This window comes from Phoca vitulina, unplaced genomic scaffold (assembly GCF_004348235.1).
Source record: "Phoca vitulina isolate PV1807 unplaced genomic scaffold, GSC_HSeal_1.0 scaffold37, whole genome shotgun sequence".
In the NCBI taxonomy this organism is placed as follows: domain Eukaryota; kingdom Metazoa; phylum Chordata; class Mammalia; order Carnivora; family Phocidae; genus Phoca; species Phoca vitulina.
In genome coordinates this window covers 12,966,970-12,991,719 of record NW_022589740.1, presented here as the reverse complement: position 1 = coordinate 12,991,719, position 24,750 = coordinate 12,966,970, and the positions used below count along the sequence as shown (strand labels likewise).

Sequence of the window (24,750 nt, the reverse complement as noted above, 5' to 3'; positions counted from 1 at the left end):
GGTGTGCCATTTCTATGGGAACTATGTTTTTTCAGCTCCTATGGAGTAACTTTTGGATGGAGTAAGAGATTCCTAGATTTCTGGTATGGTTGTTTAACACATTGCGGTTAAAGATATCTTTTTGATAGGGAAGAGCGATGAATCATTGCATACTATATGCTAAGCACCATTATCGCCTAGCGATTTTAGATTCTTACAGCAAACAAATTCAGGCCACGTGCATTTCCCACTACCCCATTCTCTTCACTCCCATCTCCCGTTTTTCCTTCCATGTAGTTAACAAGTCACTGAATAACCACTCTGTGCTTGGTCTTATGGTAGAAGAAGGCTAATAGGGTTTAGGGAGCTTATGTTCCTGGAGGGTGAAGAAAACAAGCAAGTATGTGAATACCTGAATCATAAATTATGGTAAATGCTAAAGAGAGGGCAAGTGAAAGCTAAGAAATGAGGGGAAGAGCTCTCTTTCCATGAGCTTTTAGGGAAGGTGTCTTTAAGAAAGGGACATTAAGGGGCACTTGAGGGATGCAGAGCACAAAATGACCGTGGAGAGCCGAGGCGGGTGGCGGGGTGGTGGGAGGGGAAATAAAGATCCGGAAGTAATGGCACCTGCAAAGATGTTTGCAGGCAAGAGCCAGCTGCGTTCACTGAACCATCAAAAGGGCTGCCACGACTGTCATGAAGTTGACCCAGCTGTCGTAAAGTTGCCCCGGCTGTCGTAAAGTTGCCCCGGCTGTCGTAAAGTGAGGGAGGCCGAGAACAGACCAGGTGAGGCTGGAGATAAAGGCTGTGGCCAGACTGCGTGGTGAATTTTGTAGGAGGGAAACCACGCCAAGGGGTGCTTAAAGCAGGGCTTTCATTTGGGAAATGTTTTTAACTCCCTTCTGACTGAAGCCATATTTTGTTTGCTTTTGGCTTGGAAGCAGATGGACAAATAGCTGGCTGATTGGGAGGTACAGTGGCTTAACAAGATAAACCGGGCTTTGAGTTCCAGCTCTTCTACTTATTTAATGCTATGACCTTGGCCAAGCTTCTAATCTCCTTGAGTTTCAGTTCCCCTGTCTGTAAATTGGGAATAATAATAACTACCTTGGAAAGTGGCCTGAGAATTAAGTGAAGTAATTTGTGGAAAACGCCCAGTGCTTATTAGGCGCTTGGTGCAGGCTCTCTTTAACCCTCTCCTGCCCAAGATGACTCCCACAGTTCTCCAGTTATTCTACTCCCAATGTACGTGGAATGACTACTTTCGACGCTTGCCATAGTTTAAAACTGCTTTCATCTATTGATCTCATCTGAGGCTCATAATGAGCCACTGGAAGAGTTAGAACATGTTAGTAGTGTCCCATTTTAAAGCTGAGGAACCTGAGTTCAGAGATGTTAGGTGATTTGCTCCAGGTCACACAGCCATTAGGAGGCGCATACCAAAAAGTGTGGTAGTACTCGAATCCCACTGGATTGTCAGTAACAAGTGATTTCAGACCTATTGCTTCATTTGTACCGTTCATCCCTTACTCCGATTGAGAGTGGAAATTTGGATGATGTGAGAAGAGGTATGATTTGGGCACTAAATCCCCAGACAGGTGGTCCAACAAGAGAGAGATACTCTAGAGTAGCACTTTTTGAATTTGAACACGCACGTGAATCAGGGAGGCTTCTTGTTGAAATGCAAATTATGATTCTTTTGGCCTGAGGTGAGGTATGAGATTCTGCATGTCTAACAGGCTTCCAGATTTTGCTGATGCCACTCCAAGAGTGGTCTGTTGACCAGCAGCAATGGTCCAATAGTTTAGGGTCAACCTCATATTTTTACCTGCAATGACCACCATCTAGTTACTTAGGGACCAGACTTCCTCTTTCTCTCAGAAACCCATTCACAACCAGCCAGGTCAGATTCACTTACCTTCCCCTTCAGAGAGTGCCTGAGTCCAACAGGAACCAGATGGTGGTCACAAACCCATGGTGGGACCAACCATTGATTTTGCTCCTGAGAGGTAACCCTTCACTGCAAATGCAATGTTTTAGCTCATCTCCAAGGACTGGTGTCTTGGCAGATTGTTTTGTTCTATGGCACCTGCCTGCTCCAAGGAACCTAATCAGTAGCAATCCTAAAGTAAATAACACATGCTCTCAAGATCGTATTAGCCCAATTTCATAAGGAGTCTCACTACTGCAAGTGTTCACGTGATTTCTTTAAACTGGACTTCACTTACTGAATTTGTCATTAACTGCTTGCCAGAATGAGAGGGCTGGGTGAGAAAACTCTTAAGGATTATGAGAAACAGCTCCTTTGAAGAGGAACCCAAAGTTAAGGTAATGCCTCTGAAATGGCATGGGTAGTGCTTGGAATGATATAATACAGATCCGCATAAAAGAAACCTCATGGGAATACAGACATTGATAGCATGGCGATACACTGGTCTCAAAGTAGCAATTATCTGGCTTGGGGTGGTGGTGGTGGTGGCGGTTTGGGTTTTCATGACACTAGTATAATTGTGGCCAAATATCTTATACATTTACCAAATTTCAGTAGCAACATAGAACCATGTTCAAAAGAACAGGAGCAGTAGTTGTTTCATGATTAAAACCACTACTAATAGACAAATCAGAGAAGTAGATATTTGTTTTGTTTTGTTTTTAAGATTTTATTTATTTATTTGAGAGAGAGAATGAGATAGAGAGAGCATGAGAGGGGGGAGGGTCAGAGGGAGAAGCAGACTCCCCGCTGAGCAGGGAGCCCGATGCAGGACTCGATCCCGGGACTCCAGGATCATGACCTGAGCCAAAGGCAGTCGCTTAACCAACTGAGCCACCCAGGCACCCCGAGAAGTAGATATTTGTGTGACCCCGGATTCCAGAACATGGTTATGTCTTGAGTACATGTGTGTATCAAAACCTCCCACAACCATTGTTTGCAAGGGATGTGAAGTGTTTTTCATATTTGATTTTCTGATTATATATCATCATATCTCTACCTGATGACTTTGTTGTAATGTTGAAATTGTTAATGGAAATTTGTTTCCTAGGAATCTGGATAAATATCACAGATCGCAAAACTTTGCCTGAATAACTACCCACCCACCCCACGCCCCCCAGACCCAGATCCCATCATGTGACTATTTCCACTGTTTTCCTGATACTTAATAAGAAATTGAAAGAATACAAACAACAAATAACTGAATTATGCTCTCTATTTGGCACGTTCTTTAGAAGGAAGTAGGCTTATATGCAAGCAATCGTATTGTTGAATCTTGATATGGTGAAATATAAAAAATGTATAGAACTTTCTGGTGCATCTACATCTTACCTCTTTGATAGAGGGTATGCATGGTGTACAGAAATCCTTGACACGTGTTTTTGTCATCTGTGGGATGTAGGGAAGATGTGGCTCAAAACAGACATGCGTTAGCATCTTTTCTTTTCCCTAGTTGAAAAAGCTGGGAGGTTTTTCAAACAAGAAAATAAGAGTATACATTCATGTTACTGAAGTCAGACTATAATATAAAACAGAAATGAAAGGAGAATTTTATTTCTCCCACTTTTGTTTTGGTCACTCTTGTTTTGTTTTCATTCCTTTGACTCGAGTTAAATATTTTCTTCCCATCTGTTATTTCCTCCTTAATTTCCTTTTAGATTTTTTTTTTTTTTACTTTCAGTCTCAACATTTTGCTTTACTGCCTCAGGACTTGGGATGAACGTAGTTGCCAGAGATCTAGCTATGATTCTTTTAAATGTTTAACACCTCTCCCTGACTTTAGTTCGTCCTCTCATTATTCATCCTCCATTTTGTTACTTAACCCCCCACCCCCCAAAGTCTAAGTGCCTAATGCTGAGAAAAGGTTTACATATTTACAGCACGCAGCCTTTCTTGTCCATTTACAACAACACCCACCCCTCCCCATGCTGTGACCCAGGCTCTCAAGTTTGAAAATTCACACGGGAGACATAATATGGAGAATTCCATCACCTTCCTCACCCTTGGCATATCTTAAGAGAAATCCTCCGTGCACTGAAAATGTGATCTGTTAAAAATCTCTCTGCCACCAAGAAAGCACTGGATTCCCTTCTAGGATCTAGAGCCACTGGCCCTGTCGCAGCCCTGAAGAGATGATGTGAATTTAGGGCACCCTGAATATTTACTGGAGGGAGTCGGGGGCTCTCTCCCCTTTAAGCCAACAGGTTCCAAAATCTTATACCAACAGGCAAAGCTAATAGGTTTCATTTTGCCTATTAGTTAAATTCAGCTTGAACCAAGCCAGAAATATTTTGAGGAAAGGGCTTATTTATTTAGAATTGTGGCTTTATACCAATCACATGAAGACATAATCATTTTTACTCTGGAAAGGTTTTTTTTCCCCCCAAATTATGACTTATTCTTAGACATTAAACTGCATTCAGGAAGCAGCCACTTTTTTTTTTTTTTAATCAAAGGTCATGATGCCTCCCTTAAAGGCTGGCATATCTAAAATTTAAAGAATAAAAATCAATTTTTAAGTTTCCTCAACACTCCCATTGATTGTTTCCCCCAATAAGAAGCATGTGATATCTAAGAGCATGCATAGGAATCTATAATTCCCAATCAATATTATGAACTTTAAGCTGAGATCTAGTGTACATATATTATTCAAAAGTATCCTGAGTCTGAAACTCATAAGTGGAATGTAGTTCATATAGTAGTTAAATGGGACCCAAGATTTTTTTTTTCTACTTTTATGGGATGATCCCTTTCCCGCTAAACTTGCTAAAGGCAAACAGCAAATGGAAAATGAGGTTGTCACCATGACAGATCATTTCAACAGGCCTAAAATAGGTTTCATAATGATTATACCAAACATCCATTAGCCTATACTTCACCACATAACCATTTTATATAACAGGAAGGATGATTTTTCACAAACGTTTGGTCACACAGTTAGCTGAAAGGCAAATGTCAAATGTAAAGCCCACAAAATTAAAACAAAATAAAAGGGGAAGAAAAGGAGGGTGCAATACTTGGCCCTTAATACCATCTTGGTCATCTCACTATGCTGAGTTCTGTGTTTTTATGCTGAAAGGCTTCTGTTTAGGGGAGAAAGCATACATTTCATAATTTGCAGACTTTACTGCTCTCTCACTCTATCTACTCTCAATCCTCATGAACGAACGCATGCCTGGAATGTGAAAATTTCTCCTGGCTAATTTCCTGGGTTTCTGATCTCTCTACTTCAAATCTATTTTGGGTACATTCACATCAACATTCCTCAAACATCCATTCGATCCCTTATTACATCCAGAATAGAGTCCAACCATCTCACTCTGTGGATCAAAATTCACCACGAACTGGCTTCCTTTCCATCGTCGAAACTTATCTATGACTTGTTTCCACAAACTCTGCTTGGGGCTCATCTCTTTCCTGTGTTATATGTATCCCAAAGTGTTCCCTTCTTTGCTCATTTGCTCTTTCCATCAATCCAATCCTGTCCTTCAAGGATGCATTCTTCTGGCCCATTGCCTACCTTTTTGTGGGTTCCACTCCACAATGTACTGACTAAAGCACTGCTTTGGTCTTTACCCTACATACACCTTCAATCCTTTATTGGCTGATCTTGGTGTGAATATGCTCTCTTCTTTGATTACAAGCCCCTTGAGGGCAAGGGCTCACTCTCTCACACTTCCCCACAGTATCTTCCAGATGTCTCAGGTATTTACTCACTATTTGGCAGAACATAATAAGTAATTTAATAGCAGGATATGAAAGGCTGTGTCAGAAAAGAGGGGAAAAAAAGAGGTTAAATCCAATTGGACCAACTAGTGAAATCTTCAGGAGGAGGTGACACTTGAAGCAAGACTAGAAGTATGAGTAGAAGAAAATTGTGAAACTCCAATCTGAGGAACAATATGAATAAAGGTGTGGAGCAGAAGGGCATGGTATAGAATGAGGCCAAAGTAGAGGGTGAACTGAGGAGATAAAATAAAAGGTTGGAAAAGCATAATAGGGCCACGTATGCTTAGGAAAACCAACTAAGTGTTCTGAGGAGTGGCCAAAATGTGAATTGGGTTGGCTTAGGAAGATTATGATAATGGGGGGTGAAAGGGGTTAAATTTCAATTAAGCAGAGGTAGGGGGTTGGGGAGAACAGGGAGTTTTTTGTTTTTTGGTTGTTTTTTTTTTTTTTTGTGATAGTATAGAACAGCATGATACCAAAGGATGGCTAGGGATTGTATGTGTCATTAACAGGAGAGGGAAAGTGTTTTTGTGAGAGAGAGAGAGAGAAAGGGAGAAGAGAGAATGTGCAAATTATAGAACTGTAGTCTGGGGTAAAGAGCAGCATAAAGCGAGGGGTGATAGTGAGCTACATTTGGAACATGTTGATTAAGATGTTTCCCAGCCAACCTTTGGGAAGAAAAGTACAAAAAAGGAAGGGCTAGAGATGTATAAAGGAAAACACTTGCCTCAAGCCTAATTATAGGATTCTACAAAATGTTTTCATGAGAGGTGGAATGCTGATTCACCCTAAGAGATGTTGGGCGAGTCAGTATTTTAATTTGTATTTATCTTTCTTCAAGTTGAACTCAGATGCCAATACGTTTTTCTTGAAGGACAATAGGAATTGTATGGTTTTCATTTGTATCCCGTTATCCTTTCCCACACCCCCACGTACGTGTCCTTGGACATCTAGTCTCCTCATCTGAGCTGCTATGCACCCCCTCCCCTTTATTTACTCATGCTCACATCTTTTTCCTGACAATTCCAGGCTAGCACTATAATTTTGTGAACTTCTGTAAATACTGGGTTGATGCTGTTTTGACGCATGAATAACTGTATTGGTGTGAATAGGCAAATATGAAGGCTTATCCTTCCCTTTGTTTTTTTTCAGCAAATCACAAATATCATAGTGTGCCCATGTGCAGAACATTATAGATCTTATCCATGTGTAGCTACTCGATTGTCGGTTCTTTGATTCAATTTTAAGTTACTTATTCAAGAATTCTTGACGGAGCTGAAAATCACTTGAGGACTGGGACTATATTGGACGCTAAGGATAAACCAGAAAACTGGACAAACATCGTCCTTGACCTTATTTTACCAAGCTTACAACCTAGGAGAGAAGGCAGACATTTAAAAATGACTTCTTAAAAAAGTGACAAGTTTTGTGATAGAAGCTTAGGAGAGCAGGGAAGTATTTTGGAGAACAGGCTGCCTGTCTAAATAATGTTGTAAATCACAGAATATAGACTTAATTCTACTTAAGCATTTAGGGATACATGGTAATACACATTTTATGAGTGTGACTAAATATTAAGCTATGTTATGGACACTACTCGATAGAATAGCTAAGTTAGTATAAACTCACAGATTAACTTAAAGACTGCTGTTACTTCAAACATACATAATATTAAGTAATTAAACTAAAAATGTATAACCTTGATAGCCACCACTGGGGAATTTTTAATAGCTAACTGATTTGTGTTTAGTATAGCAACAGATTTAAACCTTGGGGGAGAGGTGGGGGGAGGCTGTTCAATACTTTTTCCCTCAGGGCTGCACTATTAATAACTTATCTTTAAATATCAAGTAAGGGGAGGTGTCTGGATTAAGATATATGTAAAAAATCCAGTGCAGATGTCACCCTTCATTTAAAACTGGGTGTATCAATTCCCTGTGATTCACATTTAAATAGACTAATTCACGTTGTAATAACAAATCTAACAGAAAGTTGTAATACATAAAGTTCAATAGCATACTTATGATAATATTTATATTTCAAAAATAAAGAAAAAGGAGAATAAACAAGAAATAATGAAATGAGAGGAGGGAGAAGAAATTCTGGCTTTTGCCAGAAACAAAACATAACTTTATCGCAAAAGCACTGCTTCTTAATTAGGCTTTGTAAAACATTTTTACTCTCGGAAAAGCTGAATGACCTATCGAAGCCCTAGTAGGCTCCATAATGAAGCAGAAATTCAGGGCAGCAAAAGTTGAAACTCAAGCCTTTTTAAATGACATACTAACACACTTTTATGTATTGCCATTCTTTTATACACAGAACAACATTCCATGTTTCTAGACCCCTCTGTCTCTTTAGATGCATGTCTCTTAGATATCACTAAGAAATCTAGTGCCTGATTTCATCTGAGGACAAATCCATGATTAGATAATCTCTTTAAAAGAATAAAACCCTTATGCCTGGAAAAAGTCAGTGAAAACATGTCACTAGCCAATTTTCTTTCTTTTTTTTTTTTAAAGATTTTATTTATTTATTTGACAGAGAGATAGACAGAAGAGCACAAGCAGAAGGAGTGGCAGAGGGAGAGGGAGAGGGAGAAGCAGGCTCTGCACTGAGCAGGGAACCCGATGCGGGACTCGATCCCAGGACCCTGAGATCATGACCTGAGCCGAAGGCAGACGCTCAACCATCTGAGCCACCCAGGCGCCCGCCAATTTTCTTTCTAAGCAAACTTCTTTTAAAACTGTCCTCCAAGCTACCTTTAATAGAGTAAAATAAAGGATCAGAAAACAGTCACTTACGATACCAAATCACTAGCAGCCCATCAGGAGGATGCTCAGAATCTGAAGTGAAAAATTAGGATTAATAAAGATTAAAGCTACCAAAGCCTCTGCTCTTGCCTCAAACTCAGGCAAAAGCACTTTTTCTAGAAGGTTTTCTCCAGTCTGTATTTTCCAGGGTTGACATGACCTCGTACCTCAGCGTAATTTCACAGTATTACTTTATTTTAATATGTGTGTGCTCACGCATGCATGTGTGTATGCGTGTGTAAAACGTCTTGAACAGCCAAAAATACCTTGGGGGGAAGGTATGTGAAGGTTTTGACATTGGCCTCACTTAAGCATTTTATAATGCTCTAAGTTTATAAAAGAATTTCTCAAATTTCTGCATATTCAAAGGGTTGTTACCTCCTTTCTCTCGCTCTCTACAGATTTTCATAAACAATGAGTGGCATGATTCAGTGAGTGGCAAGAAGTTTCCTGTCTTTAATCCTGCAACTGAGGAGAAACTCTGTGAAGTAGAAGAAGGAGATAAGGTGGGTTTCCCAGCACTTATGCTAGCTTTCTTTGTTTCCCTCCATGCTGCGCTCCCAATCCCACCACAACTTGGAAGTAAACAGGTCATGAAATTACCCTTTCTGGGGCCATCGGGGAAATTTTTCTTGGTACATCAGGGTTCTCAGTAGCCATGTGATGATGATGAGCCCATGGTCCTGGATGTTGTGCTGATTTTTTTTTTCATGCTATTTCTCTTTGCTTGTTCTTCAGTTTAAATAATACTTGGGTTTATTATATAAACAGACTACATATTATTAGTCATTGATTTATAAAGCAGAGAAATCCTTTATTCGTATAAAATTGTTCTTTTTTTAAGTTGCAAAATGAAACTAAAGGAAATAAGATAGAACGTTTGAAACAATATTTTGCCAAATTATTTCCTTAAAAATCATTGAATTGGTACCTTGAAAAATTGAATTTTAAAATCACAGAAATTGAACCATGAATTAAATGTATTGTTGCTTTCTAGCTAATCATACCACCAGCAACAAAAACCACTTATATCATTATTATTTTTTTAATTCTAAATGTTAATTCAATCCTCAAGCATCTCGATGGGAAAGCTACTATTTGTAGCTGTTTTCACAAATGATAACGAAATAGCAGAATGGACAGGTTGACTAATTTACATTAGGGGACATTGCTAATAAATAATGAAATTTTTAAAATAAAAAGAATAATAATAACAAAATCAGTAGTCAAATGCTGTCCTTCTGACCCCAGAGTCTATGACTGGGAGGGAGGGCTGCCTTACCTTGTGATTATTATAAAAGTGAGATAGGACAATATGAAACAGCCTGGGGCGTGAGGAGAATGAAAGCCTTCCGATTTTTCATCTGAGCATGTACCTTAAAATGTGAATGTGTTTCTCAGTCTTCAGTTGTCCAAATGTTATCAAGCTTGAAATCTCTGTCCTACAAGGTATTAAAAGGTAAATTATTTTGCTACATAAAAAGACCATTGAAAGATGAAGTCCGGATAGCTCCCCAAGGATAATACCTTTTGTGACCCAGTGTTCAGTTCCATGTTCCTGCCCAGTTCCCATTCTTTCATAACCTTCTCCCCACGTGATGAGATCCCTAGTTAAAGGCATTAAGCCTTGCAGATTTATTCTAAGATAGCCATAGACCCCAGGGGCTCGTTTGGGTTTAGAGAAGTCCCCAGATTCAGGTGGCAGTATTACCAGAAGACATAAGATCCGTGCCTCAAGGGGCAAGCATGCGGAGTTTAACCCGAGGGGTCGACAGCTTGAGAAGTAGATGCAGAATGGAGTGGAGAACACATGTCACCTACTTTCAGACTTCACTTTCTGTACATACCAGAGTTCATCCGTGCATAAATTCTTCATGGGATTCTCACTGGCCTCTGGGAAAAAAACAAAAACAGAAAAAAACCCTCTTGTTTTTGGCCTTTTCTCAGGCCACTCCATCAATGGAGGAGTTTCACCCTCACCATGCCCAGAATCACGGTCCAAATAGTGCATGCCGCTCACAGCCACCGTGACTGCCAGGGTCAAGGTACGGTCCTTGGGGCCTCGTTCCAATCATTAGCTGTAGACAGAGCACAGATGTTCCACATTTTATTGACCCTATTTAAGCTTGGGTTCCTTGTGGTGTAATGGCGAGATAGGAAAAACTTGGGGGAGGTTAAATAAGAAAAGATGTCAGGGCGCCTGGGTGGCTCAGTCGGTTAAGCATCTGCCTTCAGCTCAGGTCTTGATCCCAGGACCCTGAGATCGAGCCCCATGCTGGGCTCCCTGCTCAGGGAGTCTGCTTCTCCCTCTCCTTCTGTTGTTCCCCCTGCTCGTTCTCTGTCTCTCTCAAACAGATTAAAATCTTAAAAAAAAAAAAAAAGATGTAAAGTGTTTTAACAGTGCCAGGCACATAACAAAGCTTATAGGGTCTTGTAGGGTCTTATACTTCTTTAAAGCCCCTCAAATTTCCCAGGTAGACTAGCTCTCTTCTGTGCCAGTGCAGAATATCATCTTTATCTATATTATAAGCCCTGTGTTATATGGGTATCGTTTAATTTGTCTGAGACAGGCTGCTTCTTGTAGAGATCGACACTACATTTTACCTTTATACTTTTCAGTGTCTCACATGCTACAGGTAATGGATAAATGAAATTACATAAATCATATGTAAAAATCCTCCATCAAGCTCTGAGTTTCCATATACCCTCCCCCACACACACACACACACCTCATCCTAGGAATCTGGTACTAAATTAACTACTGACTAAGGCAGTGTTTCTCACAGTTTTGCATGCACCTGATTCCCTGGAAGGCTTGTTGAAACACAGGTAGCTGGGTCACCCCTAGAGTTTGTTTCAATAATTCTAGGGTGGGGCCTGAGCATTTGCATTTCTGACAAATCCTCAGGGGATGCTGATGTTACTGGTTGGGGTGGGGGTGGTAGAATATACTTGGAGAACTCCTGAATGAAGGTATTAAACCATTAAATTGTGTTAGCATTTGATAGGGGGCATGGACTTTGATAAGTAAGAAAGTTGGAGTTGGAACCTGCACTGTGATAATCTCGCCGCACCCCCTAGGAAATGTTACAAGACCAAACTTGAGCAGAGAATACTGATGATCCCTGGCAACGTGTTTTAGGAGACCCAGAAGACTGTGTCCTTTGGGCCATTCTTAGAAAGAAGAGAAACCTGCGTTCTTCCTATTCAACAGAGAAATGACTTTTTATCAGAGACTACTGGAGATCTACCCAACACTACATTCCAGCCCCGCATTACATCAAATGTCCTTCTAGTTGCTCGAGTGGCTCTGGCCACCCAGGGTAGGTGAGGGAAGCAATAAAGGGCAAGGTGAGCTACGTCTGAGCCCCTGACAGCTGCCTGCTCCTTCTCTCCAGAGGTATAAATGCTACTCAGGAGTAAGACTGCAGAGCTGGTTGCAGTTGGCAATTAACAGAAGAACACGTATTCTTGTTACTCTGGCTCTGGTGTCTTGGGCATCTCTCTTTGCCACGGGCTTGCAGCTTTAGTTTCATCAGTAAAACAAATCCGTGCCTGGAGTTCCAGCTGAAACCTTGTCAGGCAGGACATCTGAGGACTTTTCTTGGCAATGTTGGCGGGATTTACCTTCTTCCTAAAGTGTAGTGAGGGGGAGCTGATGATCATACCTGAAGCTTTAGAAATAGTTGTCATTTTTTTTTTTCTTTTTTTTTTTTTTTTTTGCTGTGTGCTTATTGGCAATTAACTCAGAGCGGAGCAGCATTGTCTGTGCAAACGTAGCTCAGGAATACTCATTAACATCCAGCAAAGCTTCGAATCAGGTCACAATGCTAATCAAGTTGCTAGATGCTCGATCACTTGAGTTCGGTTGTTTATGATATAAACGTTCAGGGTAAGCCACTGTTTGCTTCATAGTGTTATTGTCATCCTGTTCTCTTTTGGAGTAATCTACTGACGTTTGGTTTTAAATAATGATTGCTCTTCTCACAATTTTGCGGACAAATGTGCACGAACTTCTAACATTGCTTAGTGAAAGGTACAAATTGAGTAAATTACATAGTCACCGTAAACCTAATATTCTGGAACTGACTCTTTAGATAATGAGCCAAAAGGTTTTAGGGATTTAATTTATGAGTAGAATGGAGCTAACAATTGGCTATATACCGCCTTTCAATGGTGTTAAAAAGAAAAGAGGAGGAATGAGAATGAATGGAGGTTACAAAGCAAAGCACAAATGTGGGTGGGAACTGTTTTCTTTTCACTTCAATGGCTCTTTTAGGCTATATTGACTAATCCTGAAAACTGCTTTTAATACTAAGCATGACCTAACAAATAATTGGGGGGGATAAAAATAAATGTCCATTAAAGTAAGTGCTTATGACAGGTGTAAAAGTAAAACTGGTCTGATAACTATTTTCTCCAAATTGGAATGGATCTAATATGGAAATGTGCAGCCTGGGAGTGATAGAAAAGTTTGTCCTTCCTTAACTATGTTCAAGAGGCCTTTGGTGTTTCATCATCCGAACTTCAAAAAAAGGAACATTTAAAACCCTCTAAGGCAAAAGTGTTATTGACGGTGGCAAATCTGAGTTAATTTGCCACATTGTTTGCTGGTGGATTAAAAAATTATGTCCCTGGGGATGCTAGTCCTGGAGTAAGAATCCAAGAAATACTATTCGTAGAATTTAAACAACAACAAAAAACCCTTAAGCCTAATATGGTTAATGTAAAAGCTTTATTATGTAATGGAATCAATTAAAATATGATTTAAGATGTGAATGTCAATATAAGCAAATTATCTATATCAGGAGCACTCTTCTATAAAATCACTGTAACATGATGAGTTTAAAAGATAGGTAATTAAATTATTAAATATTTACTAACTGCCTATTGTAGGCCCAGACTAGTAAGGAATATTATAGCTTTTAACACAGATAGCAATAAATATTCATTGCAAAGGTCACTACCAGGATGTCTTGCAGAGCTATAAAACTGGATTTGGGAGCCAGATGTGGGATCAAATTTTGGTTGATAGATCTCATGCTGGATTTCATGTCCTGTAAAACAAAGTCCTCGGTGCTTAATTGTCTTAGTAACTGGGGGTTACAGAAGGCTTCACTTAGTGCCTGGGACTTAGCAAGCTCTTGACTAGTAGCTAACATCAAGCTGGATTAGGCTGGTAAGGGTTTAGGTAGGTTGTGATAGTTGGTCTTAAAGAATATGTAGAATTTTGAAAATAGCGGGGTGTGCTGGTAGAACATCCTAGGCAAGGAGAGTTACAGGAACAAAGGTGAGAAGCAGTTGGGCCAGACGGAGTAGAAAAAAAAATGTAAAGACAAGTTTAGATAGGTGAGGTGGGGCCCAAAAATGTTGGGTCTTAAAAATCAGAAAGAAGAGTGTGGCCTCAGGACCATAGACAAAGGGAGTTGCAAGTATTTGAAAGGGAAAGTGATCACATAAAATTGTTTGAGGAAGATTAGCCTGGTGGCAATTAGCAAGACAGTGGAGGAGAGAAGAGAATGGCTTGGGAAGGCAAGCAACAATGAGATAATAACAGCCTAAAATAATACACGGTAGAGAAAATTGAAAGGAAAGATTAAAATATACTAGAACTGCTGGGAGTTATTTTAAGGTGGTTTTGCCTGTTTTGCCGCAACTATGATAGCCCTTGCTATCACTTAATGAACGCTCAAAGTCATGTCTGTCACATAGAACATGTATTTCTAGTGTTACCTTATTTAATTTTCAAAAGGACAATCTCCTGTCTTCACGATTTGATCATTAGCAGCCTGATACCAAGATTTACAGTATAGTGTTTAGTAAATTTTTGGATGGATGGATAGATGGATGGATGGTTGGGTGGATGGATGGTTGGGTGGATGGGTGGATGGTTGGGTGGATGGATGGTTGGGTGGATGGATGTCTCAAAACTCATAGAGCTAATAGATGAGGAACCAGAATTCAAACCTGGGTTGTTTTGTTCCAAATCTATGTATTAACTATCATTACTCTACTTCTGTGTCTGCAAGATAAAAAATAGAAGATTATGAGAAAAGGAGGATTATGGCACAAAGGACACAACCACAAGAAAGTCTTTATTTCAAGAATGTGTTTTCCATATGGCAGAGTTAGATATCTTGAAGCCATTTTTTTTTCATATTCCTTTGAGAGGCCAGGATGCCTCTGATAAACTGTACTTGGCTAAGGCCGTTGGCAGAACACTGAGCAGAAGGATCCAAATGAAAGCTGTGTCACACAGATCTGTTTAAACACAGAGCAGCATATATTTTATAAGCTGTGGTATCCATAGATCACACTGGCAATTTCAGATTCTTGTGGGGTTTTTTCCAAACATTGCTGTCTGAATATAACTTGGAAAAAGTTAGAACTTATGGCATAAAACAATATCCAAATATAAACAATCAATGTGATTAACTGAGTACCCCCAATAAGACTATATACGTATTTCTCAGGAACGGTGAGTAATAATGCATATATTTTATTGTATATATTCATCATTCTCTCAAAAGTTAGGCAGTGAGATAAACAAGTGTATGATGTATTATAGTGAAAGAATGTTTGCTTGTGCTCTGTGAATGTTATCACTTAATCAAAGCAGATTACACTTCTAAAATATCTCACTGGCCCCAGATCATCTTCGCGTGGTGATAAATGCTGTAAAAATAGTTTGTTTGTATTTTAATTTGCAGACTTCTAAGTTTGGGACTTTTTAATGAAATATACTCCAAGGTGGGGGATATTTACTTGAGGTTCATGATTCCTACTGGGGGAGGTGTCATTCTTGAATGGGGTTCAGCTAAATTGTGGGCAACTTTAAGAAAATTTTATGCAATTTTCTCCTCGAATTCTCAAAGGAAATTATGTCTTCTGCAAAAATTTCCAACCAACTGGCCTAAGATGTGGCCATGATTTGTGGAATTTATGTAGCTCCGTGTAGTGGCCAGTCTTATATACCAAAGAACATTGGAACAATCTATGCCTTTACGTTGTTTGCAACTGGGGAGCCTGGGTGGCTCAGTGGGTGAAGCATCCGACTCTTGATGTCAGCTCAGTTCATTGACAGTCTCGGGGTTGTGAGATCAAGCCTCTCATGGGGCTCTGTGCTGGGCATGGACCCTGCTTAAGATTCTCTCTCTCGCTCTCCCTCAGCCAGCCCCGCCCACCCCTCCCTCACACTCAAGCTCTCTCCATCTCAAAAAAAAAAAAAAAAAGGTGTTTGCAACTGATTTGAGGGAAAACAAAAACAAAAACATATAAAGTGGTAATGGAAGAGGTGTGGTGGGTTTTGTAGTAGATATAGTCTATATTAGCTCCAAAGAGATCTGAACAGGGATCTGTGGAATGAAGAGGCCAGGGGAAAGTATGCAACTGAGGTTGGCTAGGAAAGAACAGGAGGAGTCTACTTGACTCAGAGGAAAGAGTGTGAGTAAGAGCAACATGACTAAAGGCAAGAAGGCTAGACTAAGTGTGGAATTACTTGATTATTTGAGTCTGCTTGATTATTTGAATTAATATAATTTTAAGTAGCACCTTAACAATAAGAGACTGACTTCTGTAACCTAGTTAGGAACTGAAAGGATCTCTTTGTACCCGGCTGGGAAATGAGAGGTTGTAATATCCAGACAGATCCTTCTATATACCAGTTCCACTACTCTCTGCCTTCTTCTCTCTGCACAAGAGGAATGAACACAAGCTTACAGTGTTTACCTTCCAACAGCAAAACCCAGTTCTTATTCACCCTGCAGTAGGTTCTCGACGAACATCCACAGGCCGTGGAGCCGCCAGCCATTCAAGAAGATACTCACCAGTTTAGTTGATCTTGCGCTTTCTCTGGAACTCTTGGTCGGTCACCAAAGCTATACATAGTGGTGAAGAGCAAAGACTCTACAGTCAGAGGCGCTCCATTTAAAACCATTCTGCCACAGTCAGCTATGGACCTTGGGCAAATTTCCTCCCTCTCTTTGCTTCAGTTTCTTCATCTGTAAAATGGGAAACATATTTGTGTCATAAGATTATGAAGAATTAAATGAGTTAATGTGTGTAAAGTCATTTGAACATGACTTGATATATGTATGGTAAACACTCCAATGGTAGCAATCTTAAAATATTATAATATTTCTATTCAGGGAACTCAAGCCTGAGCTATGTGTGTGGAATTCATCATTCTAAAGATTAGGCAGCAGGTATAGAACTCCCATATGTGAGAGTTGAGTTTGTACAATGTGCCAGACTTTGGGCTAACAAAGACACAGCATCTGCATATGAGGACCATTAGTCTGTTTTATAGGGTTGCTGCCATTGGATTTGCTAACACGTTTAGGCTACTGAAATGAATTCCCTTTGACTTGCAGGAAGATATTGACAAAGCAGTGAAGGCCGCAAGAAAGGCTTTTCAGATCGGCTCTCCGTGGCGTACTATGAATGCTTCGGAGAGGGGGCGACTAATCTACAGGTTGGCTGACTTAATTGAAAGAGATCGTCTTCTCTTGGCAGTGAGTATCAACCAAACTTTGCAGGTAGAGAGATCTCTAGAAAGCATTCATTGTTTGGATTGGCAAGTTGCTTTGGTTTTAGTGATCACTACATGCTCTCTACAAAAAAAAAAAAAAAAAAAGGGAAAGATTTCTACCAGCTCCCGTATAGAAATCGTACATACCATTGAGCTTATTCTCAAAGAAGAATCTGCACGCTAGTTCTGGATGATGTTATTCTACTCCTATATTAGATTCTACAGTCTAAACCTTGGCAAACTGCAAGTTAAACAACTTAAACAAATTTCTTTTCTCTATTCTAGAATTCCTTAGAGCCTTTAACAAGGTCACATGCAGTGAATATCCTGGAATAATATACTGGGTTTCTTCAACTTACCTGACCACTGAACTCTTTTTGTGGAAAATGTCATAGACTTTGTCAAAGGTTCCCAGAGTATTTCTCTAAAATAAACTTATTTCTCTTTAATCTAGCCCACCAAGAAACTTACTACATGGCCGCTTTTTCCCTCCTGAAATACACGTGTTCACAGTGGTCTGGATTAAATGATGTTCTTTTTACAGGTGAAAAAGTTGAAGAATAAAGAAAAAAAAAATCAAATCATTTGTGTATTTGTAAAAACTGTATTTTTTATGTATCCTGCTTTTTAAAAAACATTTTGGCAGTTAGATGAGTCAGCAAGTAAAATGGGTGGAGTGTTTCCTTGTTTTCTTTTCAATTAGGCATTACAGTAAAGCCAATTGAAAACAAACCAATACCAAGATCAAGTTTCAGAGCAAATTCTTATTACCTTTAGAATCTTATGCTGGCAGTAACAAAGAAGTCCGTATACATATTTTTAAATCAACTTTAACAATTATAGTTAATCAAAGAACTATTTATTATTCAAAGGTTCAGCATGATTCAAAGAATGCAAAAATATGGAGTTAAGAAGTTATGCACAATAAAATTACATTAACCAAAATGTCACGTAGGAAGAAAGCAGAATTTGCTGAAACTTGGCTTCTCTTATGTAACTGCTCTGTGGATTATAGAGTGCTCGCTGTCTCTGTCACCAAGATCCAAAGGGGGAATAAGGAGCAGGCACACAAAAATCATGTTCGATTAAGTTTTGAGATGGCATGCAGCATAATGCAGAGACAGAAGACTGTAAAACAAATGAAGAACAATTTTAAGTTTTTCACCTGTATATTCCTGCCCCTGCAGGACACGAGTCCCAAAGAGCTCTTAAAGTTCCTGCTGAAGGAAAGAAGAAAAGAAACTAGGTCATCCGATAGATGGTTAGCTCACCGGACCAGAAAATGTTGTACTTTCCAGCCTGACCATTCAAACAATAATTATGACAATAGTGGCAAAACTAGGAGATTCACCATTCAAAGTTCTGCTGAAGAAAACTCATGAATGAAAGATCCAGGGATCACTGAAGTTTGCATACATCGGTTGTATCCAGATGGATTGCAAAATCAAAAATAATCACTGAGGCACCATTCATAGTCATGACACTAAATTGTCCCACAGTTGTATTTATACAATAAGTGAAATTTTGCTGGGGCTCTGATCTGACTTGGGAAACTAAGTGCCACTCACTCTCACCAACTGTGTGTCTTTCAAATTGGGACTGATTCTTAGAAATCTGTCCAGCCAGAGGACATTCAGAATGAGATAGAAGGAATGCTAGGGTATAGAAACGAGAATCTTATCACCCTTTTTATCTGTATCTTGTTATGTGACCTTAAGCAAGTCTAAGCAAGTCATTTTTACTCTTTTTTTTTTTTTTTTTTTACCTCCTTTGTAGAAAGAAAAGGTTATACAAAATAGCTTACAGGATTTTTTTCTATTTCCCAAATTCTCTAGCACATGATTATTCAAAATATTAACTCTTGATTTTTTAATTGAAAATGTTTATGGAAGTTTACGTTTGAGGTTTGATTTCCTTTTCAGACAATGGAATCAATGAATGGTGGAAAACTATTCTCTAGTTCATATCTGATGGATTTGGGAGGCTGCATCACAACATTACGCTACTGCGCAGGGTGGGCTGACAAGATCCAAGGCCGCACAATACCCATCGGTGAGTCGCTGTGAGAAACCACCAGGGGTGAGGGTAGGCGCGAGGCGATCGCTGTAGAGCTGAATTACTCCGAACTCTCCCTTTTAAAAATGTCAGCTGAAAAGCAGACTGATTTTCTCCTTGACTTTGAGGCAATGCAGCTTTGAGCCTGGAAGTTCTGCGAAGATTTATCAAATGTTTTTTTCAAATGGTTTCAGCATAATCATGCAGAAGATACCACTACAGATATTTTAGAAATATTCAAGTAAGAACATTTTTATGCCCACAGTCACTGAATTAGGGCAATTGTCTCTCTAACCGCCCACACTTTTCACAGTCGGCCTCGAATGATTTACTTTGTATTCCCATAGTGAAATGTACACCCTTTGTATAATGTAATTATTTAAGTGTCTTTGCGTGTTCCAGTGTGAGACAATTATGGTCATCTGCACCTGGTCTCACTCAGTAGAGTTACAGTAGATTAATTCAACAAACCAATTCATACTGATTTATTTTAAGTAGCTTCAAACCGAGATGAGACTGTGTTTACAATAAGCTCAGTTTAAGAATTTGCGTGACGAAATGTGTATGTATGTGTTTTAGTATTTTAGCTGAGAATGCTAACGGGAGAGGGATATAAAAAAGTGTCAATTGGGAAAACGTTATGGGTAGAATTTAATTCATATAAACTTCCTGGCTCTAGAACTGCGGCACCCTCCAGGATGGGCATTTTCAATCTCATTCAAGCATCCAGCAGTAAGTTAAAAGCAATAGCCAGGAATTAAAAGGGGAGAGTGAGAACATGGTGTTAAGAAGAAATGAGGCTATTCTCGAAATTCTTTCTTTACCCTCTGACAAAATGGAAGAAACTATTTTAAGTACAAATAGACTTGATAAGGCGGTTTCTTGCTATGATAGCCAAGAAGCTTTTGTGGGAACTAGAACAGAACAAAACAGAACAAAAAGCACAATGTAACCTCAGGATGACCATATCAAACTTTGAGGCATATGAATCAATCAAATCCAGATTACAAAACAATGTCTTTTACTTCTGGCATTTTCTTTCTTTTCTTTTCTTTCTTTCTTTCTTTTCTTTCTTTTTTTTTTTTTTATTGGAGGAATTTGTTTTTTTTGTTTGGTAGGAAAAAAAAAAAAGCCCCTTTTAGAATAAGCCAGTAGGCTTGTAGGGAGATATTTTTTAATTCTAGTCTTTTCTAATTTTGTTATTTTTACTTCAAAAAAATTCTACCATTACTGAAAGAACTGTCAGAAACAGAACTCTAACAGTTATTGTCTTAGCCACACACCTTGTACCTTTTTTATAGTAAACTTCGAGAATGAGGATAATTTAAAAAATAGCTCTCCTACAAGATCAGAGAATTAAATATCTTTCAGATATATTCCAGTTTTGCATCTTTGCCTTGACCTACATCAGTTTTACGGTTCCTCTCATTTCACATTACTATTGCAGCACTCGATTTTTCATTTCATAAGTGGTTGGAGATAAGGGGGTTATTTTTATTTCTTTCTTTGTTGTTTTGTTTTCAGTTATTGTCTACACCTTCTTCTCACATCAACCCATGACCATTCCTTGAATGTCAAGTATATTTGCCCACAAATGATTTGTGTGTTTTATTTTGCAGATGGAAACTTTTTTACTTACACGAGACATGAGCCTGTTGGTGTATGTGGCCAAATCATTCCTGTAAGTTGGTCTCCTATATGATTTTCAAGCTTAAAAAAGAAAAAAAAGAAAAAAAAGAAAAAGAACTCTAATTCTATTTCATTTGGTAAATAAATTTTCTCCAGCACATAAGGATTCTTAGATATTTGCTAAATGTGGAACAAATGTAGTAACTGATGAGCTTAGGTCTCCCTGTGACTGAACTCTTCAGATATGAAGGAGGTGGTCCAGAAATATATCTGTATTGTGGGGTATCACTTGAGTGTGTTTTGATATTACAGCATTGACCTATCTTAGCCTTTCACTCTGTGATTTGTTTTTAAAAAGCTGTGTTATATACTCTTTTTAAGACCCTTGCTTCACACGTATGTAACAAAGCAGCTATTGTTGGCTTCTCTCTGTAGGATGCCATTTTAGCAAAGCAGTATGGCCTACTATTCTCCAACACAAATTATCTCCCCGTTGAGACTTCTCATCACGGAGAAGAGTAGCAACCAGTGTTTGAGTCCTAAATGCATTTTTTAAATTAAAGTGGAAGAAACTGTTGGAGCACTGTATGGATTATCCTACCTTTAGCTGTATTTTTTAAACAGAATCATGAAGATTTTCTTTTAAACCCAACAAATGGGAGACGATCTAAATGATTTCACCGACATATTCAGAGAAGCCAAATTAAAAGATGTTAAAGTATTCTGAAGCTTTTAGCTGGGAAAGTGTCAATGACTTATCTTCTGCTCCAATGAGATTGAAATGCATCCATAGCCACATTTTGAGTGAAATTGCTCATTAGTTCAAAACTCTCAATAAAATAATAAAAATTAGGGCGCCTGGGTGGCTCAGTTGGTTAAGCGACTGCCTTCGGCTCAGGTCATGATCCTGGAGTCCCTGGATCGAGTCCCGCATCGGGCTCCCTGCTCGGCGGGGAGTCTGCTTCTCCCTCTGACCCTCCCCACTCTCATGCTCTCTCTCTCTCATTCTCTCTCTCTCAAGTAAATAAATAGAATCTTTAAAAAAAAAAAAAAATAATAATAATAATAAAAATTACACAGTCCTGAATACTAGTAATAGCTAATATTTATTGCATGCCTATGATGAACCCATCACTCTATTAAGCCTTTGGCCCACTTTCCTGAAGAATCCTCATGATAACCTTTTGAAGTAGAGAGGATTTTTATCAGCATTTGCAGATGATGAAATCATGCATGGAGAGCGTGTAACTTGTCTGAGCTCACTGGGCTGGTCAATTATTGAGCTGAGATTTGAACCAAGTTCTTAGCCACCAAACCCTAGACTTTTTGTCTTTAGCAAGATATTTGCCTTAGAAATAAACACTGCTACTACTACTACTACTACACACACACACACACACACACATACACACACATATACACACACATACACACACACACAGTTTTTATTATTGAAATATAGTTGACACACAATGTTATATTAGCTTCAGGTCACTGCTAAATATTATTATTGGGTACATGGTTACAACAAATGATCTATAAGGAGGGAGGAATAATTACACTTTTCAAAGATGTGCAGATAACTTACAATATGTTTAACAGTCAGGCTTGATTTTTAAACCATGCAGTAATTTTTTTTTTCCTCCAGTAGATGAAGAACTCCAAATAACAGCCCTTGATAAAATTTTTTGGCTCTCTTCCACTCCTGTCCCATATCTACTTTACTTGAAGCTTTCCAGCATTTATCAGTTGCTTTTAGCAATGAACTTAATTTGAAGACACCAGTTGACTACACAAAACTACCACAATTATTATTCCACATCTTTAGGTAGTGAATAATGTAGAAGTTAGATTAGCAAATGGGGCTTTCAGCAATACAAAGAATCTACTGTTCCCTGTTGCTTTCTAGTGGAATTTCCCGCTGGTCATGCTCATTTGGAAGATAGGGCCTGCCCTGAGCTGTGGAAATACCGTGGTTATCAAACCTGCAGAGCAAACTCCTCTCACTGCCCTTCACGTGGCATCTTTAATCCAAGAGGTGAGTTCCCCAAATCAAAATATGTGTGAGAACTCAGGAACTCTCCTTTCCACTATGAAGGCCTCACTTGGTGCTACGTAATCCACTTGCCAATGGCTCTGTCCAGATGAAGACACATTGAATATGGCCACCAGCTGGATGTCCAACAGTCAGCCGAAATGAACTGCCCAAATGGAGACAAGAAGTCAGACTCAAAGGCTTCATGTCAAACAGTCACCTTATGATCACTTTTAGTTTGTTTCCTTAGCTTAACTCATGAATGCGAAGTCACGTTGAAATTGATGTATCTTTCTTTCGAATGTTGAAATGAATATTGGTTTCTAACTGGCACTAATGGCCTGGGGGTTCTGCAAATTTTTTTAAACTAATCCCTCCGAAGATTGGGGCCTGTGTGCCAATATGCTTGCTTGTAACATTGGGCCACATAATTTTTTAACATATCTTTCCACAAGGGGACGTGTTTATATGCTGTTTTCTGTTGTGGTTTTCTCTGCATTTACCTTCTTGCTCAAAAACTGGCCAAAAAAAAAAAAAAAAAGCACATGAAATTTATTTTCATCAATTATCCAGGTTGGGTTACTATCTTTTTTCTTGCAATGTCTTGCCCTTTGTCCTTCAGATCTTTCCAGAACTTAAAAACCAGGCTTTAGTTACTAGAAACTTAAATTTAAAAAATCTGAACCTAAATCTTAAAACTATTCTTCACTTCAAATTTTAAAAAAAAAAGGGAGGGCAAAAGAAATGTCAAAATGGGGCATTTTGATGCGAAGAACATGAAATTTCAATGTGCCCATCTCAGGTACACACTGTTTTCTCCCTGATCATTCTTTAGCCAGGAATGAAATCAATCTGTGAAGCTTAGTCATGCACGGGAGGATAGTTCTTATCTAACGTTTTACTGATTAAATATTGCCAGTAGGAATTTGCAACCCAGTTGGTATGGCCTGAACAATCAATAGCTAGAAACTGAAAATGCAAGATCCTTTTAGCTTCTTAGTTTTGCCGATAGGATAATAATTGCATTGTTTTCCTTCTATGTGAGTGATTTCCCAAGCTCTTTTCCACACACTATCTTTCTGAGTTACTATTATGATATCTGAAGCAGCCATCACTGGGGCAATGATCCAGAAAAGTCAAACATGGACTTCTGTCCCCCAAGGAGAAACACTTCCCCAGTAACGTAATTCGGGAGGTTTTTTTAAGTGGGCTACGAAATGAAATAATAATAATAATAGCACTTAAATGAATCTTTCTTGGTAGAGAAACTCATAAGCTCAGCATTGGCAGGCGGCTTTGATCCCAGACTCTCCTCTTTTTATCATAGAATTAAATTCTCAGTTCTTTCATAACCGTTTTACTTTTTATCCTCAGGCAGGTTTCCCTCCCGGAGTAGTGAACATTGTCCCTGGTTACGGGCCTACTGCGGGGGCGGCCATTTCTTCCCACATGGATATAGACAAAGTGGCCTTCACGGGATCTACAGAGGTAACATTAATTACTCAGGCCAGTAGTGCAGAAGGTCTGCATCTCCAGGTGTCAGAAGCATGTTTTGTGTCACTGTTTTTAGGCCGACATTTCTCTAAAACAAAGTTCCTTTTAATGATTTGTTCCTTATTCTAACCTTCACACATGTTTATAGAACATAAGCAGATGTGGTTGAGATGAAGCGGGGTACCTGTCACCCACTCGGCCTGCATGAAACTGTTTCTAGTGGGTTCATTACTTTCCCTGACAAGAAATAGAGCTGATGAGACCCTGTCGTATGATTAGTATGGTTTATGATAGAAAATCTAAATTAGGCCGCAGTGATTTGTATGAATGGATGTAATCGTACCCTGTAGATTATGGAAATTAAAGAGCAGAGCATCACCTTTAGCTCCTTATTTGGGGCTCTCTCTTTCCTGATCATTCTGAAAGGGAGCCAGCGACTCAGCTTCCTGAGTGTTCCTGCTGGCTTAGCTTAATTTTTATGCCCCTCCGGCTCCAG

General features: G+C 39.1%; 1 protein-coding gene across 1 annotated transcript in view; it reads left to right on the top strand.

The window, feature by feature from the left end:
- Positions 1-24,750, top strand: part of ALDH1A1 (aldehyde dehydrogenase 1 family member A1) — a 55,303-nt gene that overhangs the window by 3,907 nt on the left and 26,646 nt on the right. Inside the window, exons 2-7 of the mRNA XM_032427528.1 lie at positions 8,913-9,017; positions 16,884-17,024; positions 18,964-19,093; positions 20,716-20,777; positions 22,635-22,763; positions 24,135-24,248. Of these exons, the coding sequence (XP_032283419.1) occupies positions 8,913-9,017; positions 16,884-17,024; positions 18,964-19,093; positions 20,716-20,777; positions 22,635-22,763; positions 24,135-24,248 (681 nt within the window). The remainder of the gene's footprint in view (positions 1-8,912; positions 9,018-16,883; positions 17,025-18,963; positions 19,094-20,715; positions 20,778-22,634; positions 22,764-24,134; positions 24,249-24,750) is intronic.